Source organism: Trematomus bernacchii, unplaced genomic scaffold (assembly GCF_902827165.1).
Source record: "Trematomus bernacchii unplaced genomic scaffold, fTreBer1.1, whole genome shotgun sequence".
NCBI classification, from domain to species: Eukaryota; Metazoa; Chordata; class Actinopteri; order Perciformes; family Nototheniidae; genus Trematomus; species Trematomus bernacchii.
The window spans coordinates 12,672,894-12,700,675 of NW_022988050.1; the positions used below are offsets into that span (position 1 = coordinate 12,672,894).

A 27,782-nucleotide genomic window follows, 5' to 3' on the forward strand; every position below is an offset into this window, starting at 1 on the left:
TTTTTTACAAAGTTATTTTTTATTATGGAATAAATTGTGCATTTCCAACAACTTTCAGCATAAATATGCCTTCTATTTCTATTTACAGGTCAGGAATGTCTTCTAGAATCCACTTTTCTTTTTCATGGTGAGAATCTTTTTACTGTCAAAAGAATGTATCACTAGTTTACATTTCTATGGTGTTATCATACAGTTTCTTAAAGAACAACATGATCGGAAAATGGGATTTCATTCACTGGAAAATAATCTATAAGTTGCACAAGTATTCTTTGTTACCATCTATTTCACAGCAAGGTGTTGATATTAATATTTATTTTTATACAGGTCTATATTACAATACAATTCATGGGTAAAAATGATACAATATTAGAATACAATCTCAGTTATTGCCATAGGTGATAAACTGTCATTTCAAATTGAATACAAGATTTAAATGTCATTAAACTTTCTAAAAAATAAAGATGGAGGCAATTATTGAACATTTCTTTAAGAGAGCATTAATGCATTCGCCCAGGTTTGACTTCGGTAGGTTCTAGGTGCGATTTAGACAAGCCAGTAATAAAAAACAAACAAATAAAATCTCAGGAAAGTGACTTGTGAGATTAAGACAGCTAGAGTGGAGCGAGAGCAATATGACACAGTCCTTTTTCAACCTAAGCAACAAGCTAAAAAGCTCTGAGAAAGGAAACCTCATTGGATTTCCAACCCTACAATACTGCCGAAGATAGTTGTAACAGCGTCAGCCTCCCGACACTGTGGTTTAAAATGCTTCAAATATTCTCAGCTAAGACCATTTGAAGATCCCTTTTTTCTAATTTGTGTGGTTAAACCTTAAATATTCTGAGCAAAGAAAACTTGAAGGGCACTTTTTACAAGAGAAGTTTCATTTTAGATGTTGCACTGAAGCTTTTTATGTGCATGCAAAAAAAGGAAATCTAGAACTTCAAAAAGCTTGAGCACATTCAGACGATTGTACAGCTCTTCACTGGAGGCTCGTGCAGCGGCTTTAGCTGGAGAAGAACATCAGCTCGTACTCGTTCAGGATGAACTCCACTATCTGGTTCTGGAAGACCATGTGCATGGTGATGTTGCCCAGCTCCATCTCTGGCCGGAGGAGAGTCGGACCAAATACAATAGCCACATTCTGCACAGTCATGCGATTGTCCTCCCCGTATTCAATGAGCCTGTCAGAGAAAAATAAATAGGATAATGTAATAAGTCCTAATTTCCTGTTTCTTTTCATTTCAACTATATACTTTTACATCAAGATCTGGAACAAGTTGATGCAAACCAGAAGGAAAAGATTAAATAAATAAATGTTTTGAAAAAAAAAAAAAAAAAACACCCTTGACTTTATATATTTTCATGTATATTTTCTATTTTATTTTATTTTTCTTTCTATTCTTGTTTATTTTGTAGTTTTGTTTTATTGTAAAATGCCTTGTCTATTATGCTGCTGTAACAAAAACAATTTCCCAAATTGGGATCAATAAAGTAGCCTACTATCTTATCTTATCTTATCTTATCTTATTATTGTTTTTATTATTATAATTTTTTATTAATTAATTCATATATATTTTTTCTCTCTCATTTATTTATATTTAGTACTATTATATTACTGTTATTCACTTTACAATTTTATATGAAACAGAAATATATCATTACAAAAAGAAACATACCTGCGTAAATGCCCAAAAAGGAGTTTCATGGTATCATGATTTGAAGGAGGAAGGGACCTGACCAGCTCATACATGCAAGACGCTTTTGTGTTGTAATCAGGAATTCCTAGAAAAACAGGACATAATCAGTTATACAAATAATACAAATATACAAATCACTGTTTGCAATATTAATCTTAATATTTGCTATTTTTACACATTAAACACAAATGATTGTCGTTAAGGGTGATTTAGTCGGTCAAAATTGGATTTTTGAATAAAAGATCTGCTTACTGATTGCTTCGATGAACTTATTAAAGTGGCTGAAGGGGAAAAGCGGCTCAGGAAGCTCTCGGAAAAACAGCTTCAGCGCTCCGGTGATGACGTGAACGTCCTCCCACTGTCCGTCCTCCAGGTCCAGCTCCTCTGTGACAACACAACAGGGGCACAGACTGTTAAAGCACAGCAGGGGGCGCTGCTGTCTGCAGTGACAGCCTGCAGTAAACTACCATATGCATACTTCCTCTGCATGAAGAATAACTGAATACATTGACCTTAAAGGTGGGGTATGTAATTTTGGAGAAACCAGCACGAGTGCGCTAGAATTTGAAAATACACAACCGGAAAAAATCTGCCACTTCCTTACAGAGCCCCTCCTCCAACACACACGAGCGCGCACATGACCAATGAGGGCACGAGATAAGTTTGTGCACAGATGGAAGGCTGACAGGCAGGTAGGCCATCCAGTTATTTTAGCCGGATTGGTCGTGCTTTTTACAGTACTACGGCTTCCAAAGATTAAAAAATTGTATGTATTTATTGTCAAAGCATTGCTATCGGGATGTTAAGAGCATTCCATGGAATATAACAAAAAGTGTTTCTGAAATAAATTACATACCCCACCTTTGATGCACTTATTTGTGTGGTAAACTTTACCATGATCAGCCTTGAAGCGTAGTTTCTGAATGACAGCCAGGTTCCCGCTCACTCTGTAGAGTCCGTCAATGTCTAAACCTGTAAATGATCACACAGTAAATCCATTTGTATACTGCACACAGAGAAACAATACTTCCGATATGATTCAGAAAGTCACACAAACAACTTGGATTACCTCTCTTTTCCACTGCTTTGATACATTTCTCCACAAAACTAGGAACTGTGGCCCTTTCTTGTGCGCACAGTGTGCCCAGATGGCATCCAAACACATTGTCTATGGGAAGAAAAACATTATTATCATTAGTTGTATTAGTAGTAATACTAAGGAGAGTGAATGAATAAATACTACATTTGAAAAATATAGTTGTGATTTGGGGAAAATATAACATAGAGAGAAGAAAATATATGCAGAAATGTAGCTGTTGGGGTTTCAAAACTAAACATGACTCATTTTGTAACATTAGAACATGTCCATACAGATTATGCATTAAACGTCATATACTGTAAAAAGTATGGATTACTCTCAGGCAGACTATAGCATGCATATGAGAAGTTAATTTAACTGCCATAAAAAACTATAAATGTTTATATTATATGCAGTAGGAATTGAGTACAAAATAAATAACGATATCCCAATTTATATCATGCAAATACAGATTATAGAAGATTATATACACAATATGTCACCGATTCAAATTCCTTAGACTGCGCAGGCTGTGTAAGATATCATGCTCCTCCTATGCATACAAATAACTGATGCAATTTTATTTAAATATGTGAATCACGTATAATTCCATTTAATGTCTTCAGTTATAATTGTGCTTTATGATGTGTTCATGACACTTGCTTTTATGCTGTCTTTCTGAAAAACAAATGTCCTCTTGTGGGTGAAAAATAATCTGACCTGACATGAAATGCACACTGGAAAATGCAAAACAGTGTGTGTTTAAATATAAGTATTACCACAAACAGGAAGTGTTCAAAGTCAGGTTGAGTGAAACTGACTTTTCAATTAGCTTCTATTCAAATCAGTCACAGCCTGAAGAGAAGAACATTATGTTATGTTATGTTATGTTTTGTTATGTTGTTTTTACCTCGGATGTAGCCTTTCTCCTTCACCGACTGCAGCGTGGGCCGCTTCATGAGGAACTTCATCAACTTGGTCCGAACCCTCTTCTGGTCCGAGTCTCCTGCACCGCTGGAGGAGTGTGTGACGGTCGGCTTGGAGGCTGGAAAAATAAATGTTAGATATTAAAATGATTGTAGCTCTTGATGGGATCTGATGTGTCTAACTGGGTCAGAATGATGACATCATTTACAGCGCATTAAAACAAGAACATTTCAGCGTACGTCTTCGTTTGTCAATGCCGCCTCCTAACTTGTCGTCTCGCTCTGTGCCGCCAATCTTCTCGTATAAGTCCCCGTCCTCGTCCTCTGAGTGATGGTCCTGGTACTCCTGATCAACAGATACACAACGGGAGTCAGTCAGACAAACTTACAGCAAACTGTCTGCGCAATTCCCACTACTAAACCTTAATTAATCTATGTAATAGTAGTGTAGGTTGTCAAATATAGATAGAACAATCCATGATTTATGTTATGAATTCAATAACTTGGGAGAACAAAATCTTCTTTTTTAAAAGTGTTTTGTCTGTAATTCATTCTTTAGAGGGTATTTTGGGGTGTATGAAACACACCCCATGATGGAACCTCCATTTTCTGTAATAAGGATGTTTCTCAAAATGGCTTGATGTTACTTTTTATTTCATCTTCTGTGATTTTGAGTTTTTTCCACAGTACAGTAGAAAACATTGTTATAAATAGCAAGTGACCTGGAGTTTTAGGAAAGTACATTTCTGGGTATTATGGACATAGACTGACCAATACATAGCATATTTGTTCAATAGGAATCAAGGTTATATCTGCAATCATGCTCATTTGGAGATATATTTAAAACATGTCAACCATCTTAGTCTTAATAAGAATGTCAGTCTTAGTTTTTTTATGATTTCAATCCAATGCTGTTACCAAGCATCAGCAGTAATAAAACAGAAATGATTTGATTAGCTGGAGATTTATTTGCAGTTTAAAGGGGATCATTTTCATGGAAGCACTTACCAGTTGCCGTATGGTGTCCACTAAGACTTTGTGCCAGTCATGGATGATGCTTTCTGTGTCGTACTGTACCAGGAACTCTACGCCGTTCTTTCCTTTTAACTGGAGGAGAAATAATGGTATAGTTAGAATGGCATAAAGAATAATCAACTGGCAATGTTGGTGGTAATATTGATCAGTTAATTTTCAACCCATTGTACCTTTAGGGTCTTTCAAAATGTGTGGAACTTTTTTTCTCATACTCCCATACATAATAACCACTTTATAGAACATTATATTCTTATGGTTGTTTTGATTAAGGTAGTGACACAGGGACATATCCATAATTCCCTCTCCCTTTGACTTTAATATACCAATAAAATACAACTTTTATTTTGAACCAGGCTCTATCCGATATTCAGATTTCTGTTCTGGAAATGGATGACATTTGCATTTAATAAGACCTCATTTGCATATTTAAACATAGCATAAAAAAAATCTGAATATAACTAATCATGGGGATATGTGTTAGAAAAAGGACCCTATATTATTGTAGTGTCTCAGCTTAATATTGAAATACACAAGATCATGTTAGAGAAGCAGGAACACAGTATAGGCTCAGTTCTTAATGCTAACATGCTAACAGCTACACACATTGCATTATGTTCCATGACAACAAACAAACACCTCTAAAACATTCTTCTTGCTGGATTTATCCTTCGGGGCCCAGCCAATGGTAGCTCCTCGCAGGTCCACCGTGATCTCTGGAACAATCTGATTGGTTTTAATCTGTGCGGAGGTAAAGAAAAGAAAATACAGCTGTTTAAGAAACTGACACTGCTGCATTCCAGGAAACAAAAGCTGTGACTGTCCCTGTCAGTCACCGACCCGAGGGCTTGTCTGTGCCGTCACTCCTCATAAAGTACACATCAGCCTGCATCACCCTGTTTCATTTGCTTTTTTAGATGTAGATGAGACGTTGACATGATGCCAATGTGCAGACTACATAAAAAAAAGCTTAAGGCAATTTAATAAGAAAAGTCAGTGTTTCATTTGATCTTGAACCTCCCAGAAGTCCACAGCTTGTCAGAGTTTCTTGTTAATGAACTATGAGCACTTTCCTCGGCTAACAATATGCAAATCCTTTAATTTGAATAAAACGTATACGTGTAAATCATACCGAAGTCCCTATAGCTGCAGACTTTGGATCTTTGTGGAACGTCAGCACTCCTCCGTGGAGAACTGTCCATGTCTGAGCCCAGTTCTTCCTGAAAATGGAAGAAAACCTGTCACTTACACAGAGAAAGCAACAAAGAGCTTTACGGGAAGATGACACATGATTCCAAACACACCCAAAATCAAATACTGAAGCGTGAGACTCTCCTCTCAGTGAGGTGTTAGCTTACCTAACTTTCTTGCCGTTGTCACACACTTTTGTTTTGTTGAGGATACCGGCTTTCTCCAAGTTCTGCACCTGAATAAAACATTTTAACTCTTTATACTGTAAGTGTAGGCCTTGTACGGGCAGTCAAGTTATGTGATGATATAAAGGACAAGCGTTTTAAGTCACAATATTGAACACTATAAAGCCATGCATGCAGACAGCAGTCACATTCATAGTTGTATTACAATCCATGCGCATGATGAAATCCTTATGTTAAATATCCTGAAAAAAGTCACAGATTCTATCATCCAACTATGTGTAGAGTCGCAGGGGGGACTCACAACATTCACATAATTGTAAGATTATTTAACAATACTTCAACATTACTATATTTGTATTTTGTGCCTCTACAATGTGTTTGAGTGCTTGCCAATAGAAGCGTGAATGTTTTGTAGTGATGTTACTATGTTACGGAAGTAAACAAAGGAGTCCAATGGAGGCACAAACTTATGCAACAGACTACAGGAAATGTAAAAGTCCAAAATGCATAATACAGCCCCTTTAACAAATGATAGACCAAAATAAACAAGGTGTTAGTCCTTTTCTTAGTATTTTCTGACTTCCCCTCCTTGTCTTTAACATTTAGCTTCAAACTCATTCACTCTTTAAAGAATGGTTTTAGTCAACACCACCAAACACAAGTAAATAATGCATTTGTTGGAGACTACTTGGTGCTCTAGTGATTATTTGGAGCAGCAGGGTGGCGTATGTGGGATTGCTCAAAAGTAAACTACAGTGTCTTTGTGTTTGTGTTTATGGTGATGAAGGAACATGCACCCAGTTCAACAGTGTGACTCAGTGGTGTGTTTTTAAAAAGAGTTTTGGACAACAATGGAGCTCTATGGCACAGAAGAAGGAGATACATCAGGCTTTAGTTACACATGCAATATGTAATAATAAGTAAATGTTTGACTGCACATAAAATGGTTGTAAAATAATGACAACATTGGCATTTAGATTTGCTTCTTATAAGCATTTCCCTGTCTATGCAATTATGCCTGCCATCAGGTATGACTGGGGAAATTAAGGCTCAAAGGAAGTACGTCAACCATTGTGCAACCAAGTCAGAAAGAGGATGGCAATTATGTATTGTTTGGTAGCTGTTTACTAAAGAGTATCAATGTAAGTTATTTGCAGGTACTAGTGGAAATACAGGACGGTGGAACAATCGTAGTTACTACGGAAAACACAATGCAGCGTCTCACATGCAGTGTTGTCAACACGTTTCCAATGAAAGTAGCTCGTACTAGTTCCAAATGTCTGGTGGCCAAAGAGCTGTGGCCTGTGATTACTCTGAGAAGCATTCGAAATGATTTACAATTTCATACATTAGAGTATATTTCTTGTTTTTTCCATAAAGGCTTGAATAAGTCAATTAAAACTGTGGAAGTATTTGACTTTCCCGGACTGTTACTGAATGAAAACACTAATGGAGAATAAGAAAACACTTAATTGTTGGAGGCGTAAAATATATATATATATTTCGTTTTATTAAGACTGTTGTTAAGCAACATGATATGAAACTATGTGACCATGTATACTTTATTTTTCCCCTGCTGCTATTTTAGCTTTTTCACGGTGTATTTAAAAGTAAAGAATCTGAAGCAAATTGTGTGGCACTTTAACCCCTGAATACAGAACAAAAATCCTAAAACCCCATGAGGTAGATGAAGATGGGAATGTAGACAGTTGGTGTATTAGTTTGGATGTAACATGCATGACAGCAACAGAAATCCAAATCAAACAAAAAATAGTAATTGATGCAAAAATGTAAACATGTATTTTCAGATGCAGCAATGCAGCTTGTGGGATCTTAAATTACACGTGTGGCTCATCAGATAGATGCTGCTATCTATGAGTCGAGCTCAGCTTAAACTAACAACCCACATTATAGCGCAGCCACCTGGAGGTCAGATAATAGGGGTTTCTCCAGGGTCTAAACCCAAAAGCCTTAAGAGAGAAACACAGAGAACCATTCAGACACAGGGCGGCACAAAGGGCTAACTTAAGGGCTAACTAACTATATTCTCAGCCTCAAGTTATTCGAATGTTAAAGTATGAGTACATTAACATGACACAACGTTCACCCACATCATTCTGCGTCTCCGGAGAGTTCCCCGTGCTGGAGCTGTCGCTGCTGTAGTCGGACGTGTTCCTCTTGTGAGTTGGCATGAACCTCTGGACAACATTAAAATATTTTTGTTAGAATAAAAACCAGAAAGCAACAGATATAATTTATTTCAAGGATGTGCACGTCTCTTGCAGTAGCTGTGATAAGAAAAAAACCTGTAATGCAGTAGAAATGGTGTCCTTTTTACCCATTAAAATGCTTTCCATTTGCTTAATTAGCTTATTTAATTAAATTGTAATCTTGTTTTCTTGTCTTTATGGTTGCATTTATGAGTTTTATTTTAAACTTTCATAAAAGAAAAATGGATTGGTTTTAAACCATTCTTTAAACCAAGCCTCCATGTCCCTTCTTCCATTCTTCATATTAATACAAATAGACACAACATGACCAATATTTCCATATACTTCATGTTCCTTTGTTCTGGGGCTGTTTTTCTTGGTTTGTCCCTCAATACTCAATGATCTCTCAAGTTTAAATAATAGTTTAAAGATTTTTTCTATTTTTAGGTTTGACTTTTCAATTAAATTGTAGTTTTTAAATTGTGTTTGCTAATTTTAGTTTTGTTTCAGATTTTTCAGAAAGGTTTAGTTTTATACATTAAGTTTTACGGTCGTTTATTTTGTTGGAGCCAGCAATAATACAATACTGTATTAAAAGTATTTAGCTACATATACCATACAAAACACATGGCAGAAGAACTATGTTGAAATGGGCATAATATTGAACTTTAGTCTGTTCAATTTGATGTCAGGAGAGTTCATTCTGTCCCTTTTTGCTGTAGAGATGTATTAGAGCACATTTTTAAATAAATGTATGTGTATTTTAATTAAATTACCTGGCAATTTCTTTTTTATCTTTTGGTTTTATTAAATAACATTTTTCGTTTTAGTTTAATTTTACTATAATAACACACCCCCTTCCCAGTCCCACTCCCCCTCTCCCTCTGCAGTTCTGTGCTCGAGCAGTTGCTGTAAATACGAGATGACTGCAGTTGATTTGCCTTGCTAAATAGGGGTTTTAGAAACATGGGAGTGTCAGTTGTTAAACGGAGACTCACCCTCACTACTTGTGGCAGACTGAAGCTTTCTGTGTGAGCTGACTGACACACCCTGCATGAGTGATGCAGCCTGTACGTGTACAAGCAGGTCTGGGTGTGTGTGAAAGTATGTGTGTACCCCATCATCGTGTGCTGCGCTCATCTGAGCCGGTCCCATGGTGTGTCTCCAGTTTTTGATGACTGACGGATTGTCTGCTTCAACTCCGTTCTCCATTCTGTAATGACCTACAGGCACCTGGAGGGACCAAAACAATTGTTTTAGATAGTTTAATTGTAAAAAAATTAAACATTTGAAGGATGACATGACACATTTAAATACGTGTTATACTTCAAACAGTATATAAAACTACTTTTTGTGTCCTGAATGATATATTGCCGTCTACTGTACACACACTTGTTGGCATTGATCCCTGTGTAGTGAAGGATCTTTACCTCAGGCAGGTTCCACACAGACTTGGAGCCGTCCCTCAGATAGTAGTAGGTCTGCCCTTGTTCATCCACAGACTTGATCCACTGTTACATAACAAAACATGACTTTGTTAAAGATGATTTAAAATCACTGTTGTTTTACAAGGAGGAAAGGTTTTCAACTTTTTTCATTGCTTCATTTTGAAAGAATAGTGATCTCCCTACGTAAATCATAATCATTTTAACGTTTCTCTCCTATACAAGATATAGCTATCATTATTCCATATTAGGGAGTACAGGAGTACATGGCATTTAGGATACAACAAATAATGTAAAATCAGTAATCAGATTACTGATTACTGTCACTAATCTGCTTAAAAAGCTGAGGGTTAGATTAGGTTTCTTTTTCAGAAACAAGTCCTGTTTCTCTTTTGAAGCCAGGAAAAGGCTAGTCACTGTGACCTTTTTACCTGTGCTAGACTATGGTGATTTGATCTATATGAATGCACCTGCCCATTGCCTGGAAAGGTTAGATGCCGCCTATCACAGTGCTCTGAGATTTGTTACTAACTGTAAAGCACTTACTCATCACTGTACCCTGTATGCCAAGGCAGGTCTGCCGTCACTTACTGGTCGGAGGCTCAGTCATTGGTACATGTTCATCTACAAAGCCATGCTGGGTAAACTACCTTCTTATATCTGCTCCTTGATCTCACGGAGAGTGGCAAGTAGCTATTGCCTGAGATCACAGGATGTGCTTTTATTACATGTGCCAAGTGCTAGGACTGTTTTAGGTACTAAAGCTTTTATGTGCGCTGCTCCTCTAGCTTGGAATACTATGCAAAAAATATTGAAACTGAGCATTTTGATTCCCTTGCATCGTTTTAAAGCACGACTGGATGAAATATTATTGGATACCTGTAAATGTAAATAGATGCTAATGTATACCCCTGTAATTATGTTGTGATGTCCTTTTTGTTTTCTGTTTGTTTTTATATGTGTAACTCAATGTACCGCAGGTCTCCCTTGTAAAAGAGATCGTTGATCTCAATGGGATTTTTAACCTGGATAAATAAAGGCTACAAAACAAAACAAAACTGATACATTTAGGATTGCAATTTTAAAATACATTTTGAGATAAAATACTATAAACCCTCATGCAAATTAGTTACATAATTTCAGGACAAAAGTCTTGTACAATGGCCTCTTAAGTTAGTAAAAAAACAACTTTAATGTGGTAGACGTTTTGCAGGAAAGGGGAACAACATCACTGTAGAGTGCACATTTTCGTAAAACAAAGAAGTTTGCACAATTTCCAGTTAACCAAGATAAAAAAAAATGTGCTGCATACCAGCATGAAAAGACTTTCATAGGAAATAAGTAAAGCTTAAAATGAGAAAATGTTTGGTAGTACAGTGCCAATTGAGTTGAGAGCTGACAGCATGTTTACAGCTGTACGGCATCACTTGCACTGTACTGAGGTTGTTCCTCTTTTTCGCTTTAGTTACAAAATAAATAGTGACATTTCAGAATTTGTCTTGTGTCTTGTCTTCATTTGCATATTTGGCAACGAGGTAATCAACTGGTAACAGAAAGTATTTAAGTTATATCAATGTAATGGTGTGATACTTGTGTTGACTACATTTTTTGAAAGGTATTTAGTAATTGTATCAGAATCTTTTTTAAAGTAACCCCTCCAAAACGTGCCTACATTGTAAAGATGCTTTCATATATCTCTTACTGAAATGCCAATGTTTATCCAACACCCTTAAAGTGTTTTGCAATTTGAAATCAAGTCTATCTGTATATAGGACCTTTGTTGTCTTAAATCCCATCTTCCTCCTCTTTCATATCAGTCGGTGTTTGCAGCTACCTGCTCTGGGGAGTGTTCGCTGGTGAACACCCAGGTCCCGTTGGGCTGCACGTTGAGGTTCCAACCGTTCGGGGTGCTGCGGTCCACGTTGGCCCGGGGGATGATGGTCCGGCCCGCATGACTGAGGGTGTACTCTTTAGGGAGAGTGGGGGGGCCCATGGCTAGGAGGTCCTCACTGCTCTCTGGATGAGCAGCAGCTGGGTTATTCTCTAGGGGGTAATCCTCATCAGGGAGAGGAGGCTGGGGATGAAAAGATGGGGGAAACATTAAAAGACCTGCATCTGAGCTGTGTCCAGAGACTAAATTATGTTTTTTGGGGTTGATTTTAAAAGTTTGTGGGTGCTAAAAAAGTACTTCACTGAATAACGTGAAAAAGAAAAGGAAAAAAAGGGAATAGTTCAACTTTTCAAAAGTGATTTGCCTTATTTTCAAGAGTTACTTGAGAAGATGGATAACACTCATGTTTGTCTGTTAAATATGAAGCTACAGCCGTTAGCTTAGCTTAGCACAAAGCGCGGACAAACAGCTACCCTGGATATTAGTTATCCACCTAACAGCACCTCTAAAGTTCAATATTTACCAAGTAGTATCTTGTATAATCTTTCAAAAATGTTAAATGAAATAGTTACTATGTATTCCAGTAATGGAGCTAAGCTAAGCTAAGCTAATCGACAGCTCGCTGTAGCTTCATATTTAACACACAGTCATAAGAGTGGTATAGATCTTCTCAAATGAGTCTCAGCAGAAAGGTAATACATGTTGTTCCGAAAAAACATCACACTATTCCTTTGTTGAATTGAGCCATGACAGTAATAAATAGACTTAACACTGACCCTGTTCTTTGTCGAAATCAATCTTTTTGTGTTGAGGTATTTACATCTCACCGAATAATGTCATGTAAATTATTTCCCACTATGACCTAGATAAAGAGCTCAATGACTTTTCCATGACATTGATAAATACTCTAAGTCACAGCACTTCCATGGCCTCAAATATATTCTCATTTCTAGCTCAAGAAAGTCATTAAGGGGCAGAAAAGAGGTCACTTCTGACTAAAAAAAGAACTGTAAACCATGTCATATTTCAATAACGTCTGACATGTACCTAACGTGAAGCACTTCTAAACATCTCTTGAATCTCCTTGAGTGTATTTGGAATTTCAATATGAGGATAAATGTCTTTTTAAAGTGAATGTTTTTGACATTGTGGTCTGAATCTGTGAGCTTCACTAATGATAATGAGTGCTATGTAGGTGCAGCAGTTTTCATTCAATTAAAAGCAGACAGTATTTACAGCGCTCCCCTGGGTGAAGCTAAAACAGGAGACAGAGAGCGGCTAAGTGGAGCAGCAAGGCTGTCCTCACCGGTCCGTCCTCATGGAACCTGTGCACACTCATGGGCTCCATCACGGGGGGGTACGGGCTCAGCTGCTCGGGGGGCTCCCAGGACGTTTCCCTGGACATGGCGTTGTAGAAGTAGGGCCGACCGCTGCTCTCATCCACTAACTGCTCCCAGTCTGAGGTCCACGCAGGTGGGGAGGACGGAGAAAGGGCGGGAGATTGAGGAGGTGAGGGGGAACAAGGAGGCTCAGGGTCTGTGGGGGAGTCTAGGAAGGGGCTGTCCCAGGTGGTGCGCCCCGTGGCGGGGTGGTAGAAGTACTCCTGTCCACTTTCTTGGTCAACGTGCACCTCCCATCCCTCTGGGTCAAGGTAGGAAGGAGAGTAGGACGAGGGAGCCGAGGGAGGAGACTCGGAGATGCTTTTGCGAAGCTGTGATACATTCACGTACACCGCTGACCGGAGACTTTCATTCTCAACCTGTGGAAAAATCAAAGAAAATATATTTAGGGAAGTACATTAACAGGTGCTTCCAGAGAACAAGAACGTAAGTTATTTTGGGAACACATTTGTATCCATTTCCTGACACTTTACACTTCTTTCCACTGAAATTCAGAGCATGGATTTTACTCTACTACATTGATTTGATATATAAATAGATTCAGATTACACTCAAATAATCAACACATTTTTTTTATATAGTTATTTTTAACAGATTAAGAACAGCTTTATTTTTACATTGGTGGAATTCCCAAGCTACCAAGAAACATATATATATATATATATATATATATATATATATATATATATATATATATATATAGTAGAAAAAAAAACCTCCTCCCCAGCTGCAAAACTAAAGTGGTGAACACATTAATCCATCAATAAGCATTATCCAATAAATAAATATATACGATCCTGAAACGGGCCATTGTGCAGAATTAATACTTTCGGTACTTATATATATATATATATATATACAATAAGTTGTTGCTATTATTTTGGTACTTTTCAAAGGTAACATTTTGAAAGCAGGACTGTTATATATATCTTAGTACTTCTTCATCCACATCTGGCTTTTGTAGGCATTTTTCAAAGTAACATTTTTCCACCGTGTTGTGTTTTTGTATTTTGCAACATTCGTCTGGGTCATGCAGTGTCAAGTACCAGCCTTCACTACAGCTCTTAATAAATCAGCCTTCCGCATCAGAAAGAGCACCAGAGCACAGGAAGTAGCTCACAGCTGAAAAAAAACACCCACCACAGTGTCGTTCCTCACAATAATGATCATAACCTATTCTAGTGCCATTTTCAAAAACACCCACACACATGAATAACAGTTATTGTGCCAAAACAATGTCCAGAGGTTAAGTCTGTATTAACCAAAGCAGACAAACGTTAACATCAGTGGTGTTTTTTTTGTCTAAAAAGCCATTTTAAAGCTAGATAAAAAAAGAACAACCAGAGCAACGAGAGCCTTTGGCCACGGGCCAATTCAATGTAGAAAACTAGGTTAAACCTCCCCACCATCATCAGGCATTGTCTTGCCCTGCAGCAAAGCAGCGACCTGCCCTATAATTAGTTATAACTACGATTATCTTTTATTAAATACAAACTGCATTTCCACTTTCTGTCTATTAGAGGCAAGCTGTTTGAACATCCCTGTCATGTTACAATCATAAACAGAGCTCTTGGCTGCATGGCATGCAAATCATCACAACAAATTTGTTTAAAGAACGACAATTAGGAGTGATCTGACATGTGATGAAAGGCTGCCTCTGTCCTCTGAAACTGAGACGCAATGAAAAGTGCAATTTTAAATGACCCCGCTGCCTGGATGACAACAATGTGATCTTTCTTTAAGTTGTTCTCTCCTCATCTGTGCTCCACTGAGGTGATTCTTCCTCAGCGTGAGACTCGTGGGATCTACAGCCCTGCAGAGTCTTTCATACGCCTTCATGGTGGCACTTCACTCTTTCAGACAACACTCAAACTGCTTCTTGTCTCTCAGCTAACCTCATGGTCTATATTTACCAAGGCCTGCGACCTGTGTGTCTGCATCTGTGTATCACTCTGCTAAATGCGCAGTGCTATAAAGAAGAGATGTATTACTAAGTAAGGTAAGGTGAGGTAACTCATGCAATCTACAGGAAGATATTGCCAAAAACTCATTCATTTGAAATCTGTAGATAATTGTTACTTTGTCATATTGGATTTTCAAAACAATGTGATCCACTCAAAGAAATATAATTAATCATTCAGTGCTCCTTCTTCTTATCAAGTCATTTTGGTATGCAAGTCCTTAACGTCGTATTATCTCCATGTTAATGAATGCTAGTCCACTTGGTATAAGTATTTTTTAAATAAATGTCTAATTAAAAAATCCAACCGTATTCCTGTTTCGGACACTCCTTTGTAGAGTATTTTAAGAAAAACAGTAGATTGCTTGTCAGTTTATTCTGTAAACTTCCCAATTTCATGGAGACAATTCTGAAATAAGTTCTAAACAAACACATTTTCCTCAAACAAACAATGTTAGCAATGATACTATTCACCCGATTCTTATTTTTAAAGAACTTGTTTTGGAGTACGCTTTTGAATACAGGACTTTTGCTTGGAATTTAGTATTTTGCCATTAGTTAAAGGTCCGGATACTTGGATAAACATTTTTATAAAATAATGAGGAGAGGAAAGCAGTGCACGTTATGGATTTCATGATCAGCTGTGTTTTCTATCTGTCTATTCAATGTTATCACTTTGCTGACTTGATTGATCTCAATCTAACCTCAGTGCAGTCGATGCGGACAACCAGACAACTGACCCCTAAACAGATTGATTCAACCCAACACAGCCCGACTCCACAGAAACAGAAATAGGAAATGAAACAGCTGCATCATTGATCTCTGAAATAGCTACTCTGGATAACGCCCATACTATGCAATGGAAGAAAAAACGTTGCAAGCAGATACATATCAGCAAACGCTATGATTTAATGTGTGTGGGAGATGTCATCCCTTTGAAGGGAATACCACTGCTTGTTCAATTCCTCTAAGTAAATGTACTAGTAGGGCTTAGTACTGGACTTCCCTTGTGTTTTTTTTATTGTATGCTACTTTATCTGTTCTCTGCTACTCCACCTCATTTATTTGAAAGCTGTAGATACCATCTTTTTTTGAAGACCTTATATACAAATACATTATATTATATAACATACAATGTGTTCTTCTTCTTTTTTGGCTTGTGACCCCAGTATTTTTTCACTTAACTTTTGGGATGTTTACAACTAAATAAATTGTTAAACGGCGTCCAATTCATTATTTCAAAGGAAGGATTATAGAAAGGACCAAAAAGACAATGTTGCTCACATGTTTATAAAAAAACAATCTCTCACTAGCTCCATTATTCCACAGGAGTACTTTCACTTTTGATACTCTACAATTTGCTGATTATATTTCTGTGTTTTCATTTAGGATTCTGACTTGTACTTAAAGTTCCCAAACTATAGTATTGGTATTTTTACTGAAGTTAAGGATCTGAATGCCTTTTATAACTGATTTGACACCCAATGTTGTGGTGTAATGGTGGACACTATCAACCTTTTCTCCAACAAAGACGTAGAAAACATTTTTGTTATTCTGACCTTAAAACAGACAACCTTGAAAGAAAAAGATCCTTGTGAGAAACATTTTTACATGTTCTGTCACTGTGTTTTGACAGAGCAACATAGTGTATATCAGTGTGATATCACACAACTTAACACCTGTTAGTTTTCCCCTCATCAGACTGAAACACTGACACAGCAGATGTCAACAAACGAAAATGTCAAAACTGAACCAATAAATACAGTTTCTCACCACTGCTTTCAGATAAAGTATTACATATTTGCTGATGAAAATATCAACACAGAAGAACAAAAGTTGTTCTTTAACATCCATAATAAAAATGTAAACCAACAATTACAATAGATGAGCAAACAACAGCGTTGAGCAGATCAGTTCAGGAAAAGAAACAAGTGCAGGGGTGTTAAGCTTACGCAAAGCAGGAAGCAATACTGTCATAGAACACTATATTCTTATAAAACATGCTGACCACAGACAATAAAGTTGTACAATATAGCAATAAAAGCTGATGTTGTTGTGATCACCTACCTGAGGAACCACGGGCAGAGTCATTCCCCGCTTGCCCCCGTGACTTGACCAATCCCTCGAATACATGTCCATCATCTTTATATCGTTCTATTTAGAGGAGCCATGTATGCAAATATACAAATGGACTCCGAACGGATCTATCATAAGCGAGCTAGAACCAAGATCAATCAACTTGTGATGGGAAATACACGCACATTCATGAGCACACCCTGAACGCGCACATCTTCCTCTCGCAGCAGATGTGACAGTTGCAGCCCAGATAGAAAGGAGAACTGTTACAATAGCAGCAGGAAGGGGCTGTGTGAGGACTGGGTGAGACGAGTGTGTGAGTGTGTGAGTGTGTGAGTGTGTGTGTGTGTGTGTGTGTGTGTGTGTGTGTGTGTGTGTGTGTGTGTGTGTGTGTGTGTGTGTGTGTGTGTGTGTGTGTCATATGCGTGAATTCCTGTGTACAGGGTAGGGGGGGTAAAGGGTAACTGTCTGTGTTGTCGCGCAATGAGACTAGGTACACAAGACAGAGAATAGGGTTTGATTGCAGGAGCAACGTAAACAGAAAAAGGCCAAGTCAACATACTTCCTGATTGTGTACTCATATGGTAAAAAAAAAAAGTCTAAATGGAAGTTTTTTTTAAGGGGTCACACCAGTAACCATAGTGTTATACTCAAAGGAAAATGTTATAGACAATAAAGGTACAATAAAACCACTTTGCTTTTGTCTACAGCAGCTGCTTTAAAGGGTTCATTATTTGATCCTCTAGTACAGTAGGTCAAGCAGATACTAATGGGGAAAAAAGGGAAGTAATAATTTCCCACAATAATACGCAAGATCTTTTTTTGACAGGATATTCTGATGAAACATTGTGTTGTTAAAGTCCACGAGGCATGAAACAGGAAGTCTGGGTTCAAGGCCAACTGTTCCACCATTACTTCCTTCAACAGGGGGCAGACAGCAGGCGGTGCATTTTGTGGCTGTTTTTGCAGAGGTTTTTGAGGCTAGGGTTAAACTCAAATTAGGTTTGACGCATGTTGGTAACCCTTGTGTTTATACCGCTACATCCATGTTTGCCAAAGGCTTTCGAAGTTTCAGTATGTGTCACTGCTGTCAATACTTCCTGGAACATCCTGGAGAGAGGAAAGTTGATTAAAAATTATTATACTGGTGTCACAAAAGGCAATAATTTAGTAAAAAGTCATTTCGCGTTTTACCACTACCCAATTTTTTTCCCACTGCAATATTAGATGTTCAAAGCAAAGGCAACAGAAGTCCGGTGCTGTAGTATTAAGAGCGAGAAAACCAATGTATGGCAGAAAGGGTGAAAAAGAGACAAGACTTTCACCAGGAGAACGCTTTTTCTAACAAACATACTTATTTCAACCCAAACAATAGTCTTTTCCTAAACCTAACCAAGAAGTATTGTTGCCTAAAAACAACCAAGCAGTTTTATTTGAGTTTATGAAGCTTACCACATGTTCAAAACTGCGAATATGCTTCAAGATGTGACAGATTACGCTTAAAACGTTCCTAACGTACGTAACTTAATTCAATTAACAGCGCACTTATTTTAACCCAAACCATGATCTTTTCCGAAAGCTTACAAAGTTGTGTTGTTGCCAACACAAAATTCAGTAGTTTTGTTTGAATTCACAACATTAACCCCATTTATAAGACTGTGACCCTGCATGTGAAGTGATTAGGTAATCGGAGCAGGGCGTTAAATGACATGCAAACAATTTTAGTGCTTGGATAACTGAACCTAACATTGGTAAAAGTGGGATGCTACTTATACGCCTTCCCAATATAGTACGTTTATAAGATTCTACTTTTTTTGACAAATCTTGTTAGAATATCTTTCACTTATCTTGCAGAGTTTTGTCTGATATGGAAAGCTGTTTGTATTTAGCGAACAGCCTGAAAGGTATCTTCACATATAAATAACTGCGCCTAGGCCTTAAATAGTGTTCTTCGAGTATGATTTCAATACTTAAGCGCAAAACTGAATTCTCAGCCCTCAGCAATGCATGAAGCAGCAATCTGCTTCATTACTTAACCACATTAGCGCTCATCCAATCAGACAATGGAGTCCCAAATTGGGGCCCAAATCACGCCACAAAGCACACAGTCGAGCTATTGAATCAATCTGGCTCCACCTCCTCTTACATCACACTCCTAATGGCCCAGAATCCAGGATAACACAAGAAATGTCCATTGTGGAATTCTTAAGCTTATCACGTTCTTATCGTTGCACTTCAGGCCAGGTCTGCATGCCGATATGCGAAACCCGCTGATATTGTTGTTCCTGACAGATTTCTCCCACTCTTTCTCTGTAGGTGAAGTGTTTTCTGTGTAGGAGGGGAAACGTCTAAGTACCAGCTGTTGCAATGCTTTCTGATGCAAGTGGAAATTATTTTGCAAAGGGGCAAACTTGACATTTGGTTACAGGTGCATCATGCAAACAATCCAAAAACAGCAGTATTCAGGACTTAAGCTTTGTTTTGGATCTGGGAAGCTTCTGTACTGTTAATAACTGCAGGCACCATTTTATTCAAGGTAGGGACGCGCTGAAGGACGGGATTGGAGTAATTACGCGCGTCATTAAGACTTCAGCTACAAAAACATGTTATAAATAGCAATGATAGGACATAACCTGTGCCTGACTCATGCAACTCTTGACAAAGACTGTATCTTTACACCGCTTTGTAGATCAATATTGCAACTTATCTAAGAGAGTGTCAGATGTCAGGCAGATGAAAGAAGAAATGCATAATATCCCTTGCTGTGCATGTTGGTTGTGATCACTGCTTTACAATGCTGTACCCATAATCATATTGTTTATGAAAACATACTCTTAAGTCCGCCTTAGCCCCAGTTTGGGCCTCTCGTGTACGACCAAGTCTGAGTCACAAAGCCATGTGTCGTTTTCTCTGAAAAGTAAATACCCAGCAATCTGTCGTAACCAAGTGTTATTATGTTACTTGCCTTTTTTAAATGAGCAAAGACGTGTCAAATCTGGCTACCTAAGTCACAACTTTAGAAATAAGTTAAAAATCTTCTTTATAATGCAACCAATGGAATATGTTTCTTACAAATGGATGTAAGAGTCTTTGAGGGCTGTGAAAAGATTATTAAAAGAGATCTTTATGCTTACCTCAACTTGAATGATGGTACAGCACAAGGAAACAAGCTCTCTGCTGTCACATTTATATAAGGTGCAGTGATGCATACAGAACGTACAGTTCAGATGGAGGCAGACACATACTGCTAATACACCTAGGAAAGCTCAACAGACAGAATAAACCTCATTCTCGCAGGCCCTCGGGTTAATATTCAAAACGCATCGCTGTTTCTAGTAATACTATATGACCAAAGAATGGTAAAAATGGAAGGCTCGCCTGTGAGGTGAAAGCGACATGCACCTGTTATTTCACACTTGATGGACACATGTGTTCTGTCAAGCAGACAGGTACAGAGAGGTCTGAAGAGACACTCACACTACCTGTTGGAGCAGTTTCTTGGCATTCAACTTGTCTCACACACTTTTCTCTGGATTTATAGTCCGTCTCAGGATATGGAAGATCGGCCTCAGCTGTTCAGTTTTAAAAGCCAAAGTATCACACTTATTGTGCACAACAGACAAAACAAAGAGTCACTTGTGTCTTGGTTTGAGCACCTAACAGCAAGACAAAGCTGAGTGGTTAAACTGGGAAGCACATTTACAGGCTGCAGACAAACTCCACTGTCCTGTCACCATGGCAAAGCAGACCAGCACTTAAGTGGCACAATATAAGACAACGACAGCAACCCTCTAAATCACCACTTTCAGTTACTGCCCTCAGGGAGGAAACAGAAGAACAGAGGACACTGTGAAATAAAGAAAGAAAAAACCAGCGCAAAACTTCTAATTCCAATTTATTTAAACGTGTTTATGTCTTTACCTTCAAGCACCTAATTCTTCTTTAAATGTGATTAGTTTGTGTTGGTCCAAATGTGATTTGATGTGTTTTATGTAACCTGTTTAACTGTGGGTTTGGCTCATGCAAAAAAAAGGAAAAATGTGTCTTTATGCAAAGCAGAAGACGCAGTGTTTTCTATACCATTCTTTTCTTCAACAGTAGTTGCTAAAGTTCAATGGGACATTTGACCCCTTCTGCCATTCATCCAAGTGATAAAGACTTCTTGGACATGCTGTGTTCAATATTCAATATGGAGCTTAATAGAGGTTCTTGCAAAGAGTCCAGACTCACTGGTGCCATTAAGGCTGAAACATAATGTAAAGGCTCCACATAACAACAAAATGCTTGAATATGAACTCAAGCAAAGATGCAACTATTCAATTAATATGAGTGTTTTTCTTTAAACACGAAAAAATGAATACTATAATGTGTTGTAGAAAAAATGATATTTGAGGACGTCATATAGGCTTTGGGAAACACTGAATACCACCACAATAATCTGACATTTTTAGACCAAACCACGATGACTAATGAACGATAAGACACACCAAATTGAAAGTATAGTACACCTTTCTTCAAGCTGTAAATGAACTATAACCAAACTTTGGATTCCCAATCCCAACTGGATGTGCTCCCAAACTTAACATCCCATCAGAGACCAAAGAACAGCCCACATTCCCTGGATATTAAGTGACCTACATTTAGGGCTAATTGCAAGTTCTGCACATTACATATGCACACACACGCCAACTGGCACTGAAAGCTCCAAAGCCCTGCTCGTTGGGAGTCAGGCCAGACCCCCTCCTATCACCATGGAGATGGCCCCTTCATTGTGGGGGGAGAATTAATGCACTTCTGGCACGTCTGCAGTGGCTCATTCATACTTCCCATGAGGAGAAACACAAACTTTATCGAGTTTAAAATGCAGAATTTGATCAATGTGTTGCGTAAAAGTCCCACTAAACAAACTGTCCCAGCGTTACTGAAGGAAAGTCGTATAAAATCTCCTTCACAAACTCCGTAACCTTGCAACAGGTGCAAACAACTTACCTGAAACAAAACTTTGCCCCGCTTCTTTAGTGTTCTCCTTCCAACAGTGAATCATGCTAAAACGAGGTAAATACGCGCAAATGTTTCATGGTTCCTCCACGTCGCGTGTGATCAGAATTATTCCCAGGATCGGCCCCGGCGCTGGGGAAACCAGGTAGCAGCTGGAGGTTTGGGAGTGGCTGTCAGCAGCTTTCGGATTAACCCTTTCCTATTACTCGGAAGCCACCCAGCTGACACTACCTGTTTGTAACCTGTTCTCCAATGACATCACTGACTGTACACAGCATTGTATTAAAGTGAAATGCACACACTACAAGACGTCCCTGAACAACAATTCAACACATTCAATGATTAAAAACGATACACACCCGGGGTAAAGTGATTCCACAGCGAGCAGGAACTGACCAAAACTGAGACCCTGCCTCAGCTGCTCTAACTGGGGGTATTCAGGGGACTCCTCTTCCTCGCCCATTATTGAAATGGCATGAAGGGGAAGGCCGGCCATTCATATGCAGATGAGCTGGCACAGATACTGTGAACTCCACCAACACGGCTATTACAAGTCTGTACCTTCACTGTGTCAAATTCAACAAGTGGTTCCGATGTCAAGTCTAAACTAATCAGTGCTCATTAGTGATTGGATATTAATAAAGTACTGTAGTTAAAGGAGATTAAACACATTAAAGTCTGTTAAAAAGTGTGTGAAAAGTGCTTTAACAGACTAGTCATTTTGTATTATCAACTGTTAACTAATTATGGGTTAATAACAGAGGTGGCGGGACAAGTACTCAGATCTTGTACTTTAGTAAAAGTAGAAGTACCAGAGTGTAGGAATACTCTGTTAAAAGTAGAAGTCATGCATTAAAAATGTTACCCAAGTAAATGTCGAAAAGTATCAGCATCAAAATATGTACCAAAAGTAAAAGTACTCATTATGAAGGTTGGTCCATTTCAGAATAATATATATGTTTTGATTATAATTATTGATGTATTCATGTGTTTATCAAAGCTGGTAAATGTGCATATAGTTTTAATGACTTTTTATACTGCATGGTATCTTGTGAATTTACTCCAGGTGGAACTAAAGTCTGATTTAAGTATATATATATATCAAAATCTGTCAAATAACTAAATGTACAAAATATATACACAATTTACCTCTGAATTGTAGTGGAGTAGAAGTACAAAGAAGCATATGGAAATACTCAAGTGAAGTACAAGTATCTCAAAATTGTACTTACATACAGTACTTGAATAAAGTGACTTCCCACCTCTGGTTTATAATAATACAGTTTTATTATAATCGTTGTTTTGCTACTAAGGAAGCTGTGCAAGAATGTGTGAAGCGCATTTGTTGGATTTGAAAACAACAACATCTAAATATTTCAAAAAATCTAATGGTGTTGGGTTTTAAAGATGGGAGGCCTCTGTGGTCCTCCCCACGTCTGCCTAGGTTACATTTGCCCCAATATTATCATATAACCTGAGCACACACAAACACATCCAACTATGGGATGCATTGTGGGTAATGTAGGCACCAGGATTGACCATGAAGATAAATGTGTGGACTATAACATCATGCCCTTATGAGGCCTTTTTTTGTCATACAACATCTTAAAAAGAAGCAGTTGCCACACGTCACAACAAGTAAATGGGATGTGAGAAAGTCAGTTTTATAAAAACAACAAAGATAAGTCAAAAAATCATGAAGGGGAAATACTATGTTGTGTGCAGTATGTTTACCCCATTTGTTATCCTATTACACAGGCCAAATGTATTTATATTACAATTAATTGGAACCTCTTGACACTGATCTCCATGTTCAAGGCTTTTATTTGTCATACATAGCTACAGTAGTTATGACGATGAAAATCTTAGGTATGATACTATATCAATTATACTGTGACTCCTAAAGTAAACTGGCTGCATCTGGGATGGGTAAGGTTTGTCTCATTAAATACTTCATTTAGATCAAGTTCTGTTTTCACTTTGACATAAAAGGACATTTTACAGATGAGCCCTATCAAAAAAAGTCAAGTCTTTTTTGATTTAATGTTGTAAAATAATAATAAAAAGCACTGTACTGTATAGAGACTGTAGCGTTTTACAAATGATGAAACTGCGCCCTCTTCTGGCTGTAACACCACAGTGTTACAGCCACACTTTGATTTAAACACTAATTCAAAGTTATAAATAAGAACAATAAAACGTGAAGAAAATGGAAAGCTCACCTGCTCAGTGGGAGCTTCATTTGGACAGGAGGTTGCTTCTTCAGTGAGATTAAAATGTTGCTCCTCAAACATGAATGTGTCATCTGAGTCAATGGGGCCAGGCAGCTCAGAAAAAGTGTCAAATTCTGGGATGTTTAGCTTGGGTATGGTGTCATACAGGGGCGACTTAGGGGGTGAAGGGAGGTCCATATCCTCATCTTGCAAAAAAGTCTGTTGCTGTATGACTTCACCCTCCAGCAGTGGCTCTTTGGGTACAGTTTTGACCTTTGGCACATGATGATGTTTTGCATACAGTTCCAGGATGTCAGTATTCAGGGGTGCAGGGGTAGAAGATAAGCCTTCTGTTGAATCCTGAGTCTTAATGCCATCCTCTCTGTGTGCAAAACTGCTGCTGATTGGTCCTTCCAGAGTCTCACAGGGCTTCACATCTTGTATTTTTGCACATAATCCAAACGTGGAGAAGCGGTATGTCTCTCTTGGAGCATCCAGATCACAAACACGAATCACTGTGGTCCCTTTACGTCGTCTTATATCGTCCATTTCCAGTGGCTTGGTCACAGGTGAATCCATCTTATCAGAAGAGTGTTCAGTAATTGTTGGGAGCTCCTTCACATACTGGGCAGGGACATAAAAGGGTCGGGTGTGCAGGTCTTTGCGTACGTGCCACCAGTGCTCATTAGTTCTGGAGACCAGGATGTAACTTTCGTTAGGCTTGATGGACACAAGGCGACCGTCCTTCGCTGTGTACTCGAAGTCGTGCTGCACTGACACCAGCTCCATGCTCTGGTGCTCCTACGCGTCACTCAGGATGGAGCGTGGACATCTTGGAGCTGTGAATAGAGGAAATGGGGAGTTCAGTGGCCTTTAAAGTGTAAGTCTTAGTTCATTGTCAATCACTTCCACCTAAATAAACACGTGACCTCTTTCACTTTTGATAATGAGGGCCTTTGAGAACAAAACGCACTACTGCCACACTTATAGCAGTAAGATCACCAGATTATAAATGACTGATGTCGGTCATCTGTTTGCATCTTGCAAATTATGTATCTATACATCATATTCAATTTACTTGTATATAAACTCTTCTTGCACTATTTCTATTTTATTTGTATTTATTTGCACATCTCAAAATATTCTCTTGCACTATTTTATCTGTTTAATTAGTTTGATGTCCTATATATATTCATGTTGCACTGTTGGAGGAGCCTGTAACTTGAGCTTTTATTGCCATATATACCTAGCTACTGTGCACATGACAATAAAGCCTTGAATCTTGAATCTTTTGTCTATTTGCATTCGTTTAGCATCTCGTTTTGGGGTCTGTTGTCATTTCAGGTCTCCGTGCGGTGGTTTGGTGACTCTTTTTACATTATTTTGTGTATTTGTTGGCATCTCATTGTAGTTGTTTTGCTTCTTTTTGTAGTCGTTTCATGACTCTTTGTTTTTATTTTTATTTTATTTTGTGGTCATTTTGTGTCTCTTTGTTGTCATTCACATCACTTTTGGGTAATTTGCATTTGTTGGTGATCATTTACCATCCTGTAGTTGTTTTGGTTGTCTCTTTAGACGTTTTAATCTCTTGTAGACTTTTTAAAAGAGAGAACTTTAGTTATCCCAAAGGTAAGGAAAAAGCAGGAAAGAGGGCATGTATAAAATATCAAGGCTTTTTGTGTTTGTTTTTGGTCATTTGCATTAGTTTATTGTTAGATTGTCTCTCTGTAATCATTTTTGCTTTTCTTTTATTGTCTTTTATTGACTGTTTGTAGTGTTTTTATTGACTTCAAAACCATAAATGTTCACAGTCACTCCAAACTGAGGCACTGACCTTTTAGGCCCCATTCAGTGTTTGACGTAATAACAATGCTGACTACATGAAAGGTCAACGCCGTTTGGAGGTAAGATTATGAACAAAATGCTCTATTGGTAGCAATAGAGGCTCTTTTAAAGCCTTTAATTATTCTGTGCACAGGAATAGACAGGAAGTTGTTTCCAATAGCTGCAAAACAACTAAAACATACTCAGCAGCAGACTGAAAACTGCTTAACCACAAAACAGGAAGCCTGCACCGAGCTCGGCGAGGTGTCAGTGCGGCATCATGTGGCAATCTCAGTGTTTCTTATCAAATCCTACAGCAAACTGAATACAAAGAAACAGCAGGAGGTCATCAGCAGCTGCTGCAGAGAAATACAACTGTGTCTGTGTTGTTGCCAAATAATCACATTGTTATGTGGAGCAAATGAGAGTTAACGTATTCAAAACATAAAAGATCAAATGCTCATTGCAGTATAAAATACAATTATATATACTTAAAAATGACTTTAAAAAGATCTATGGATCATGCAAGTTAGATTTAACTTATAATATCATGTTGGATTTTGAGTATCATTCAACAAAAAAAGGGTAAGTCAGTGCAACTCAAATTATTTGACTACACTTTCAAGGCTCAGCAACAACATACATCACATTCTACACTCATACCCACACGCTTCAGCTGAGGACAATAATACATGTTCTACTTGCCTGATTTTGTTTCCAAAAATGTCCCGCAAACAATCTTCAGAACAGTTTTGTATCTGAAGAGCTGGAGCTCAAACTGCTTCTCGTCTCTGCTAGCCAACTCTTATTTCCTGTTCTGTGTCAGGGTCTGTTTCTCTACTGAAAGAGGCAGTGATATATGACAGCACCGAAGCCACAAGAAATGGGAAGTCTGACTTTAGCTTAACTTCCCAACATATCTGTTATATTTATGCATTCTCTTTATGGCACCTCACTGACAGGGAGTAGACTGGAAAGAGTGGCAAGGCGGTGATTCATTATGACACTGTAACAGGGCAATACTAAAAATGAAACTTGGTAAATTAAAAAAGACAAGTTAGTCTCTAGACACATGTTGAAATGTAAGCAATTATATATAGTTGTTATTGCAAATTTCAGCAGATGATAGGCAAACAAGAAAACAAGTTCAATGGAAAGATCACTTTATGACTTCTAAACATCAATTTGTATTATTTATATGTGCATTTATTACTGCTGCTATAGTTGAGCACTACTGCATATGTGGACCATGTATGCCCTCTGTTGGATTTTCAGGACAAATACACTTAACCGCTCATTTAGAAAAAGAGCAACTTGATTTTCCCCGATGAAGTCACTATTCGGTTTTTAAGGAGGTTTCATAGACTTGTTTTGTTCTGCTGGTGTGGCTGATGAGGGGAAATACTAACAGTGTTAAGTATTGAAGGTCCCATGTCATGGCCATTTCTACTGATCATAATTCCATTGTTGAGGTCTACTAAAATAGATTTATATTGTGCAATTTTCACATTGGTTTCTCATGCAGCATCTCTGTATAGTATGTGTATTCACTCTCTGTCCTAAACGGCTTGTTGGAGCTCCTGCCCCCCCCTCCCTGTGAGCCCAGTGGCCGTCTGCGAGACAGCGAGACACAGCGAAACCCAGCCCGAACAC

The 27,782-nt window shown here is 38.1% G+C and overlaps 1 protein-coding gene across 3 annotated transcripts; it reads right to left on the reverse strand.

Annotated features, from left to right (window-relative positions):
* Positions 1–26,956, reverse strand: LOC117473688 (rho GTPase-activating protein 27-like). Of its 3 annotated transcripts, none has more exons than XM_034119434.1 (18): positions 26,835–26,956; positions 24,315–25,144; positions 12,965–13,417; positions 11,602–11,841; positions 9,753–9,833; positions 9,439–9,555; positions 8,224–8,310; positions 6,095–6,162; positions 5,869–5,956; positions 5,376–5,477; positions 4,713–4,811; positions 3,945–4,050; positions 3,689–3,823; positions 2,770–2,868; positions 2,595–2,672; positions 1,953–2,084; positions 1,680–1,785; positions 1–1,184 (listed from the first exon to the last, which is right to left on the reverse strand). In XM_034119434.1, the coding sequence occupies exons 2-18, from the start codon at positions 25,092–25,094 to the stop codon at positions 1,007–1,009; spliced, it is 2,949 nt and encodes a 982-aa protein (XP_033975325.1). In that variant the 5' UTR covers positions 25,095–25,144; positions 26,835–26,956; the 3' UTR covers positions 1–1,006. The 3 variants fall into 3 exon arrangements, with proteins under 3 accessions (XP_033975325.1, XP_033975326.1, XP_033975324.1); XM_034119435.1 differs by having other exon boundaries at positions 942–1,184; positions 6,095–6,156; XM_034119433.1 differs by lacking the exon at positions 26,835–26,956 and adding an exon at positions 26,333–26,350 and having other exon boundaries at positions 942–1,184.
* Between the last annotated feature and the right edge of the window lie 826 nt (positions 26,957–27,782).